Genomic DNA, 11,568 nt, shown 5'->3' with positions numbered 1-11,568 from the left:
ATTTAGTTGCTATCTTGGAAGAACATAATTTAAGGCCCGTTCAACATCACTGTAACTTTTCAGTTTTTTAATTTTATTAATGTAAAAGTCATATGATATAAGTAGCATAATAAACATTAAAATTAGTCATACTTATACTAAACATATTAAATTGAAAATTGGTGATAGAATACTGAAAAAAGGTTACCGTAATTTTGCTTTTGATTTTTTTCTTAGAAACAAGAGAAATAGGAAACAATAATGAATACGCTATAAGAGGTCGTTTGGTTTAATGTATGGAATGGAAAGGTAATGAAAACAAATAGAGGAGAGGAATGGTAACAAAAATGGTTTTTATTAGGTGTTTGGTTCAAGCCATGAAATGAAAATGAAATGGTAACCATTACCACCAAATAATGCATTTTGTTACTTGAGCGGGAGGGAAAAGTAATAAATTCGAGAAATGCATTACCACCAAGTAGAGGTGTTCAACAAGCCGGAGGCCCATTTTCGGCCTTGATCTAGCCCGTTCGTAGGAGGGCCTCGGAAGGTCGGGCTAAAAAAGGACCGGGCTGAAAATGGATTGTATGGAAAATCTAATGGGTCAGGCTGAAAATGGGCTTAAAGAGGACTGAAGAAAGGCTCTCTCTCCTCTAGCTCTCATGTGTTTAGTTGTGTACTCTTCTGTCATTTTTTCTTCCTCTAACTCTCATGGGATTTGAATTTCATTTTTTGCTACTTGATAAGTTTTTGCACCTCATCACTGCTTATCCTTCTCCTTAAAGACGAAGATCAACGCACAACAATGGCGGCACTGCTGTCGATTGAAGAAGAAAGTCGGGGAGAGAGAAATTGGGTTTGCTACAACAGGAGATCAAATTGAAGCTGCATAAAAGAAGAAAGTCTATGAGAGAGAAATCGTGTGCTTATTGTTAAGGAGATTTGATTAATATAACTACTAAATCTGTGAAAGTTTAGTAATATGGAATCATCACTTTAGTCTAGTAGGTCAATGAAGGAGATAAGTAAAACAAATGAGATATAAAAGTTGATTGACAGATAATCAAATTTTAACAGGAGATAAAGATAACAAATGGGTCGCGTCGAGCCAGGCTTTAAAGACATGTATCTAGCCCAACCCCTTTAACTTACACATATGGCCCGACCTAAAAGCATTAAGCCCAGCCCGTTGAACACCTCTACTACCAAGTAATGATAATGGATCGATGAGTAATTGAACCAAAAATAAAGAAAAGAAATCGATAATTAATTATGTTTTTTAGAGTCAAAAAATGATAAACTAAACATGCTCGGTGTCAATCTGGGTCACTGGCTGGGTTTGGGTTGACCCAAGCTGAGTCGGAATGATTTGGGTCGGAATAATCTGGGTGAGAGTGTGTCATGGGTCGGAACTGGGTGGGTCGGGTGAACTTGGGTTGGGTTCAACCGGGTGAAGGGCTCTCGAAACTGGGTCGGAACAGGGTCGGCTGAGACTGGGTCGGCCGGTATATGGGTTGGGTGAATTTGGGTCGGAAAGGAATAAGGTGAAGTCGGCCCAAATCGGCTTTCGGAATAACTTGGGTCGGAAGAAATCGGATTTCGGAATGACTTGGGTCGGAAGAAATCGGCTTTCGGAATGACTTGGGTCGGAATAAATCGGCTTTCGAAATGACTTGGGTCGGAAGAAATCGGTATCGGAATGACTTGGGTCGGAAAAAATCGGGTTTCGGAATGACTTGGGTCGGAATAAATCGGTTTCGAAATGACTTGGGTCGGAATAAATCGGTTGTCGAAATGACTTGGGCTGTAAGAAATCGACTCTCGATAGGACTTGGGGGCTGAAGCCTTAAACGCGCGCGCGTATTGACTTGGGTCGGAACAAATCGGGTCTCGAAATGACTTGATTCGGAATGAATCGTCTCTATAACAAGGCAAGATCGGGTGCGATTGGGTCGACTTAAGGCCTTAAGCTTCCTTTCAGAATAACTTAGATGGAGTTTATTTGGTTGTAGTCGTCTTTCGGGCGGACTTGGACTCTTCGAGAGCCTAATGTTTACAAAGAGTCGGTAAAGTAATTGAAACTCAAAACATTTACTTACATTAAAACATGTTGTTATTGGAATGAGTGTATTAATGAATTCGATAAACTAATTCAAGATAATTAGTACTCTACTTAAGTTAATCATCTTTAAGTTGCATTCATTTCTGAACTGATAGCATCTGATTCAATTGCAACAAATATATAACAATGTAACTTAGTAGATTGGTTCAATAAAAAAGTACTCCATTTAAGTTAATTGTCTCTAATATAAGTTGACTTCATATTGAAACTCAAAACAACTACTTCAACAGTATCATAAGTTAAATTCAAGATAATAACAATATTCTACTTAAGTTAATCACTTCAAGTTAAATTCATTTCGGAATCGAAAAGCATCTAATTCGGTTGCAACATATGTAGAACAGTATAACTCAGTAGATTGGTTCAACATAACAATGCTCCACATAAGTTAATCGTCTCTAGGTTAACACAACAACAACAACAACAACAAAGGGAGGTTTGTTAAATTATTGTATCATTTTGCATATTAATAAGTCTTAATTGACTAAACCTTATTGCTTATTAACAAGATATTGATACAAAGCTATAAGTATCGATCAAAAAAACCTATGGCTTACACCTCATTGATACAATAACACATCAATATAAGTATATTGTTATACTATAGTTCACATAAATGACTATAATTAAAACATTTAATTGAGTTAGTAAAAGTTGTATACTTAATATTTCAAGAACAAGAAGTATAGTTCATAAGTGATTAAAAGATTAAAGGTGATGATGACTGATAATGATGAATTGGAGTCTAAACACAAAATTATACGAGTATACCATGATCAAAGTCAATAATGTAAGCGAGTAATCACTAATCTACTGAGTTGGTATTGTATGAGACCTTACTTTTAATTTAAGATTAGGCAATGTCCACAAGCTTAGTATTACGAAGAGAACACATCACCTTTTCTAATATAATGTGTAGTTTAATCTTTTTAGTGACCAATTTAATCTACTTAGTGACCCACATAATCCATTCAAAAATTACATTATTAAAAAATGATTAAATATTATAACAATAGTAGGCCTACGATTTAGGATTAGGACATGAACTAAGTTCATTAAAATTAATAATACTAATAACTAATTGAATTTTAAAGTTTATAATTTATATTAATTCCTAATAATAAGTCAATAAACTAATTTTTAAAGTAAAAAAACAAACCAATAATACTAGAATGATTAACTAAGAATTCGCAAATAAAAATAGTGTTGATTTAATGAAAATGACAGAATTAAATTACAGTCATTGATTTGTGAGAATATCAAAATGGATAAAATCCAACCATTGATCAAAATAGCAATCCATGTGCTTGGTCTATCTCAATGTTCATTGGTTAAAAAGAGTTAGTGATGGATTCCTACTTGAATGAGCAAATCTCAATCCTTCATTAAAGAAAGACCAAATCCAAGCCCTTCATTTATCATTTACTCTTCTAAAAAATTTTAAAAAATTTAACCCTAAATTCATAAGAGCAAATCTCGGCTCTTCAATCTTTCATCCGTTGGATGAAAACACCCTAGAAGACCAAACCAAGCCCTCAAACCCAAATAACTTCTCATCTTCTCCTCAGTCCTCACCCCTCTTCACTTGCCCTCTCACTCCGAACGAAGATGACGGTTTGATTTAGCAGCAAATCTAAATTCTATCTATTTTCTAACTTGATTTTCACTTCTTTCTGCATTTGGTCGATTAGTGTTCTAATTGGCAACCTTTTGTTTTGTTAGGTGGTGAAGATGAAGGCTAGACAAGCCGATACTTCAAGATTCAAGAACGAGAACGACGCTTCAAGTTATGTATTTCCCACTTTCCTCCATTTTTGTATGTGAATGTTTGTCTACTTTTTTTGGATTTCGGTTTTAGAATTTTGAATACTCCCTCCGTCCCAAAATACTCTTGACACTTATCAGGGCACGTAGTTTTAGATGATAAGTTGTTATTTGGTTATCAATTATTATTTTATTGAAAAAGTAGATGTGATAGGTGTTAGTAGGTTGAAAAAGTAATATTATTTTATTTGGTGGAGAGAGAGTGTGGCCAATGGTTAGAGTTGGTAGGTAATATGAGTGGTATTATTTTATTTGGAGGAGAGAGAGTGTGGGCCAATGGTTAAAAGGTAGAAGGATTAAAATAATAGTGGGTCATATCCAAAAATAGAAGTGTAAAGAGTATTCTGGGACAGATGAAAAAGGAAAGTGTAAAGAGTATTATGGGACAGAGGGAGTATATATTATGTAATTTTATATTCGGATTATGATTCAATTAAGCTTGAAATTTTCATGTTCGATTTACGCTTGTTGGTTTGAATTATTAAACGATCTAATTATATATGCTAATTGTTATAGCTAATTAGGGTCATGAAATTCGACTTTTCTAAGCTGGAGTTTCCTTGGTTGAAATTCATCTAAATGTGATGTGGGTTTCTTCTCAAAAAATATCCCAAATTTAATTCGAATCATAATTTTACCCTCTTTTATCTTCTTTTTATAAATTCGTTTTTTCCTTTCTTTTTTCTGTCTTAAGTTCTTAGATTCGGCCATGACCGGTTCTACAAGCTCGCAATCTTCTGGCGATACCGGTGGCAATCTTTCCGGTTCACTTGAATAGGAAGAAACTTCAAATCTGGTACCATACTCAATTCAATTTCTTATACCTTAATTTTTTTATTTTATATGTGTCTGTTATTAAGCTAAAATTTAAGATTAATACTTTTCTAATGGATTGAATTATATACTCTTATGTGAATATGTTCTGTAGGCTTAGAATTCATTTTGTTTTCGTCATAAACCCACTACTTAGCTCGTGCATTCCTGTGAGTTGTGGCCAAGCTTCTTAATTTCAAATTGCCAAAGACGTGAAGACTTGGTGATCGTAGCTTGATGTATATATTCAGGAAACTAAAAGATTTGTGTATATTGTGCTAACTGTTAAATGTTAAAACCTACTTTGTTTGTCTTGTTGTTGTGCATTTGAATTAGAGTAGTACTCCATTTGTTTTGTTAAAAAAAGTCTTGTTGAAGGGTGTTGCATTTATTGATTAGTGGAAATTAATGTAGTGACATAAGTTTAACTATTTTCTATTATTTATCATCTGTTGGTCTTAGACATGAGAATGGAATTGGTTTAGATTTTCAATTGTTGTATATACTAGTATATGACTCGGAAATTTGGCCTAGGTAGGAATTATGAAACAATTAAGGTAAGTTTGCTTTAATCAGATTATATAATGTATATAATAGTTTATGTGGCATCTGTAAGGGTATTAGATGTATATATATGGACTATTTTAATTTGCTTCCTTGTATGGGTTTGATTAAGTAGGAAGAAAAATACTAATGTAGTTGTGTAGAATGATGGTGGACAGATCTATAACTATTGGGATTTATATCCTTAATGCTAACAGTATTGCAAGGGGTAATCTCCGGAGATCTGTCAGACATATGCTTGCTCGAAGTCTAGATAGAGGAGCATTTTACATGTAGAAGTTCTTTTGAAAAGATTTGAGAAACCATGAATTTTGCTTAATTTATTAGTTAATTAATAGACTTGTAAAATTTGTTCATGATCGCACAACAATTGTATACATAATTTTTCTTTTGGGTATAAAATTTCAAAATAGACTTCTAAATATATAGTTATATATATATATTAATTTACGGCTATTATGGTATTAGAGTTGCATTCGCTATTGAGGTGTTGCCAAAATAAGATATTATATTAGTAATAAAGGCGTTGCAATAGTTATGTAAACTATTAATATAATCCCAATGTATCAGTTTTGTAAACTAAAGTTATGTATAACGAAGGAATTTGGGGGTTGAATATTGGGGGTTGATCAAAAAAAGTGACGAAATATTTTCTGTTCAAAAATTATATAAATTGACCAAAAGAGTATCCATTTACTCATTGTCGGGTTGTATTGGGTTGGAATGGTATTGGGTCGGGTGGTAACTGGGTTGGGTCGAAATTGGGTTGGGTCATAACTGGGTTGGGTCACAACTGGGTCGGGTAGTAACTGGGTTGGGTCACAACTGGGTCGGTGATAGCTGGGTTGGGTCAAAACTGGGTTGGGTGATAACTGGGTTGGGTGATAATTGGGTGGGCTTAACTGAGTCATTGGCGGGTGAAGTTGGGTGCGGGTTGTTTTGGGTCGGAAACAGGTTGGGTCTGGGTTGTTGTTCACGGGTGCAACTGGGCACGAGTCAAACCGGGTCGGCCCAATTTAGGTTGAGTTACCAATTTCACGGGTTAAACTGGGCATGGGTGAACGTTGGGTCGGAATGGATCGGCTTTCTAACCGACCAATCTCGACTCGGAACATGTTGGGTCTGGGTCGCATGCGGGTTCACCTGTGTGCCGGCCCAGTTTTTGACACCTCTATTGTTGTGTGTTTGGTCCAAAATTAGGCATTTGAGAATTGAAATAGATAAGAATGAAGAGGAAAAACGCGTGTTTTACCGTTTCCAAAACCCAAGTAAAAATTAAAAAACCGCTGTATTAAAAATAAAAAGAAAAAGTAACGAGTCTGGCCCCACAACTCTTAAGTCCGTGGTACGTTCCTGTCATCCAACCTGTAAAATAGAACGCCCACGCCCCCCTCTTTCTCCACCTATAAATACCCATCCCCCCAATTTCCCCTTCTCTACAATTCCACACATTTCCATTCAAAAAACTTGGACCTAATTCAAGATCTGTGTGCTCAAATCTTTTTTTTCTTTTGTTCTAGTGTTGTATGGCAGTTCAACTATTGTCTCATGACATATCAGACCTTTGTCTCGGGAAGCCGCCTCTAAGGCCTCTCCCTTCCACCTCTACCGTCGCCGCCTCGCTTTCGATCTTTCGCCGTTGTTCAGGCGAACCTTCGCTAAGCGTTTGGTCATCTGATCCCTCTTCACCTGAACAACCTTCCAAATGCATTGGCAAAGTCACTATTGTCGATGTTTTGTGTTTCCTTTGTAGAGAAGATAATATCTCTAATCCTTCTATTGCTCTAAATTCTCCTGTTTCTCTCCTCCTTCCTTCTAATGCTAATGCTAATGCTCCTCCTCTCGTCAAGCAATTGGACCCCACTTCCAGGTATGTGTTTTATGCGATATGTTATACTTTCTCTGTTTCGTTTTAAATGCAACAAATGAATATTTTATGAGATCTGTTATAATTTGGTTGTTATTCCTCTATATTAATTGCTACATTATTTGTTTACGGTTTTTGAGACACGAATTTAATTCTTAATATTCATTGCAAAATACACGATAATCGAACAAGATTTCTTATAAATATGATTTTATGGTTGTATATAAAATTGAAGAACGTCAAAGTTGTCACGTGAAATTTGAAAAGTACCCACAAGTAGGAATGTAGATGTATTCATTAAAAAAAAGGTGGAGGAAGTATTTTATTTTATTAATGTCAAAGTTACAAGAATTTCATAAAAGCTATATAAAATCCTGAAGTGATCTGATTTAATTATTTAGATATCCAAACTCCAAAGTCAATCTTCCGTTTTTTTTTGGCTCCCAGACATTTTTTTTGCAGGAAGAGTATTTATAGGTTAAAGCATTCATATGTTTAGGCAGATTTAGCTGCTAAAAAATTGATAGGTATTTAAATTACAAGGTGTAATTAATTATATGATTTAGCGCTTTTTGTTATTTTGGGGTTTGCCTACTTCCTAAATGATGAGAGCATTTTTTTTTCCTTAACGGGGTGTTTGTTTAGGGGGATTAGGGAGTGGGAATGGGATATTATATCCCTATGGATAGATATCCCATGTTTGTTTGAGGGGATATTTAAATTCTCATGTGAAGGGGAATGGGATTAAAACCCCTCTTATCCCACCAAAATAAGACATGGGGAGGGGCAGGTATTAGGGACAAATTTACCCTTCATTAAAATATACTTCACTAATATTGCTTGTTCTTCTTTTGTTATCCTTCATTAAAATGGGTAAATTTGTAATTTAGCAATATATTCCCTACTTAATCCCACTGACATACCAAACAAGGGATTGGAATATATTTAATAAATTCCCACCTTCTAACTCCCATTCCCAATCCCTCATACCAAACGCATGGAATCACAATACAGTAATACCTGTGATTCAATGTACTAGCTTTTTTATTCTAAAGGGGAATTAGCTCACACTTCTTCTTTTTTGGGTACCCTTTCGGAAATCTCGTGGTAAAATGAATTTTCTCTATGCTGTCAGCGCACATGGTCACTCAGCCACAGGACCAACAAGCCTCAACCCCTATCCACGACAATATTGAAAATTTTGCTTTTATCAAGATTTGAACTTTGGTATCTTATGTAAGAAATAAGAAGTCATACTATTGAACAAATCATACTATTTGGACTTTTAAAGATTTGAAATAAGGTTTTGAGTAAGGTGTTGGATATAAAGTCACCAACTCACCATGGCATGGACCAACTTTTTGTTGTATGTATATAGTTGTGTACTACCTAAAAAAAAAGATCCTTTAATATTTTTGTATCTGTACAAATGACTTTTCGGTTGTTTTAGGGTCAAGTTTATCTCTCTTTTTTTCTTTAAAAATCTGGCTTTTCTGGACTTTTTGGGCACCCCATAAAAATGTAATAACATCCACACGATTAAACACAAAAATGGCTATAAATTGACTGACCTTGTCGTATGAGGCAGTAAGTACCATAATGACAGCTCTGTACCACAACAGGACATGGTACCATCTATGGTTTCAGATCTTGCAACACTGCAAATAATTTTTAGATGTGAAAATTATTTAAATAGTGAATTATAGTCACAGTAAAATACATAATCGGACAAAATTTGATTGAATTTCGACATGCATTTCCTATACATGGGAATTTGTTTCTTGTTAGTAATTCCTTTGTTTTGTGGAAAATTTATGCTAGCTTTAATGGGATTTATTTCTCCTCTTCATTCTATCAGATTAGATACGAAATATGCGAGAAGCCATCAGGCTATAGCTTGTAAATGTCTGGTGGTGGTTGCATCCTATTCCTAGCTAGTTCATGTACGTCTTCTTGCATACTTGAATCGCGTTTCCTTTTCTTGCATTGCTCTTGTAGAGCTTGATACTCCATCCGTCCTAAAATAAAGGTCGCTTGTTTAATTTTGGGATGTTTGTATATACAAAAAGTAGTGACCTTTTAAGAAACTAGTGATGCATCATACTTGGATCGGATGTGATGAAGTGGGTGGGAATGCAGAGGTGATGTATTGCATAAGGTGGATTGGAAAGCCATGTTAAAGTTTTTAACTGGGTAGGTTGGGGACAAGCGTGGCAATTATTTTGGGACGGAAGGAGCATGATCACTTTACATATGTTATGCTGATATACTTGGATAGTTAGTTGGATGTTCGTGTTAAATATGTGTTTGCATAATTCTCTTATCCTGATGTTGCTCCTGTTTACCCTTTGAATGTGCAGCATACTCGACGCAGTAGATTGCATCCTTGAAGGAGCTCAGAGCCTCATAGTGCCTAGGAAGAGCCGTAATGGTGGCACTCCAAGGCAAAAACCCTTTACAGGGCGCCAGTTTTGCTGGATAACCCAAGAAGATGTAATTCGCTTCTTCTTTAATTCTATCAACCATTTCTCACCCACCCCATTCAACTCACTTCAATCCCTCAACATAATTGAGGAGAAATTCTCATCTGTCAACTACAACGATCCAGCCCTTTCTGCCCTCACAGCAATCAGCAACTCTTACTCTGGTCAAACTTCTGTAGCAGTGGTAGACGACGAGGGTAGATTGATTGGTGAGATATCGCTACACACTCTTGCTTGTTGTGACGAAACTCTTGCTCCTGCTGTCGCAACACTTTCTGCCGGTGATCTTATGGCTTACATTGATTACGGAGGCCCACAAGAAGAACTTGCTCAGTTGGTAAAGGCAAGGTTAGAAGAGAGGAAATTAGATGGAATGTTGGAACTCTTAGAAGATAATCACTCTAGCTCATCAGTGTCCTCATGTCTAAGTTCATCACCATCTTCGTCTTCTGATGATGAAGTTGCTGCCAAAGGGATGCGCTCAAGAGCAAATTCGACTAGGTTCGTAAGGGGAACGGAGCCCATTGTTTCACATCCAGGGAGTTCTCTAGTGGCAGTGATGATACAAGCATTGTCGCATCGCTTAAATCATGTATGGGTGGTCGAAGAAGATTATAGATTGGTCGGAATTGTCACTTTTGCTGGCATGTTAAAAGTACTCCGGGATCGTGTCTCTTCGTTTTCCTGATATTATGTACTTAAGCACCCAAATTTTTTCATTATGAATTATCAATCGTTAATCACAGCATAGATGGCAAGATTTTTATTGTATTGTTGTTATTGCTTCATTAATATTTGTGCGGATTATGTATCATATATATTCATATGATCTATCTTATGTTGAGAGGAACTTTAATATTTCGTGCATGAACTTTTTTTTTATATCAAGAAAAATTGCATTAAAGAATTTTGTTATTCTCTGCCCTATAATTAACTACTAACGTCCTAAATACAGTATTTTTATACTGTATTTGTATATTTACCTTTCTTCTCTCTTTCTCCCTTTCCCTCACTTCTTCCCTACCACCACCACGACCTGTGTTGTTGTCGCCGCACCACCACCACGCCCACCGCCACCATCACATGCTTCGCCTTCCCCATTTTAAGTCGACGCACCACCACTATCCAAACCCTAAAACTGATTTTTTTTTTTTTTAGAAAAAAAAAATAGAGAGACGTCCACCATGGATGGACGCCCCACCATTGGTGGAGGCGTCCATGGCAGACTCCTCATCCTGTGATGGAGTGCCTGCCAAGGACGTCTCCGCCGGTGGAGGGGCGTCCACGGTGGACGCCTCACTTTTTTTTGAATTTTTTTTGTAAATCGAAATGGGTAAAACAGAGGAGGGAAGAAGGGTGGGATGTGATGGTGGTAGCGTTTGTCATGGTGGTGGTGGTGTTGCCGGTGTTAGTGAAGATGATAGGGAGGGGGAGTGAAGAATGTAGGGGAGAATGGGAAAAACGGAGGAGAAAAGAAGGGTGGGTTGTGATGGTGGTAGTGTGCCGATGCCGATGGGTGTGCCCCGAAGGCAGTGGTAAAGTGGAAGATGATAGGGAAGAGAAGTGAAAAAAGAAGGGGAGAATGAGAAAAGAGATGAAGTATACCAATACCGTATTTTTATACACATATTTAGGACGTAACTAGGAAATTTCATAGCGTCATTTAGCAACCCAGAATAAAAACGGGAGTATCTTGATATTTCGTGCATGAACCTTTATGATCTTGAGTTTTTTGACATTATTCGTGAAGCTTTTTTTCATTGATTTTACAAAAATTCCAATATGTCATTTTCGTTTCTGACTTACATCACAATTAACGGGGTTAATTATTTTGTGCTTTTCTTTGTTATGTTACTGTCACGATAGTGAACAGCACTAGATTTAATTGGTCCAAGTTTGAGCAGAAAAATGTCATT

General features: G+C 36.3%; 1 protein-coding gene across 1 annotated transcript; it reads left to right on the top strand.

The window, feature by feature from the left end:
- Positions 1-6,727: 6,727 nt before the first annotated feature.
- On the top strand, positions 6,728-10,513 carry LOC104900725 (CBS domain-containing protein CBSX5). Its single transcript, XM_010688221.4, has 2 exons — positions 6,728-7,172; positions 9,530-10,513. The coding sequence occupies exons 1-2, from the start codon at positions 6,829-6,831 to the stop codon at positions 10,338-10,340; spliced, it is 1,155 nt and encodes a 384-aa protein (XP_010686523.2). The 5' UTR covers positions 6,728-6,828; the 3' UTR covers positions 10,341-10,513.
- The last annotated feature ends 1,055 nt before the right edge of the window (positions 10,514-11,568 follow it).

The sequence above is a fragment of the Beta vulgaris genome, chromosome 8 (genome assembly GCF_026745355.1).
Source record: "Beta vulgaris subsp. vulgaris cultivar EL10 chromosome 8, EL10.2, whole genome shotgun sequence".
Taxonomy (NCBI): Eukaryota; Viridiplantae; Streptophyta; class Magnoliopsida; order Caryophyllales; family Amaranthaceae; genus Beta; species Beta vulgaris.
The sequence above is the reverse complement of the archived record's forward strand: the minus strand, read 5'-3'. Positions and strand labels throughout refer to the sequence as shown.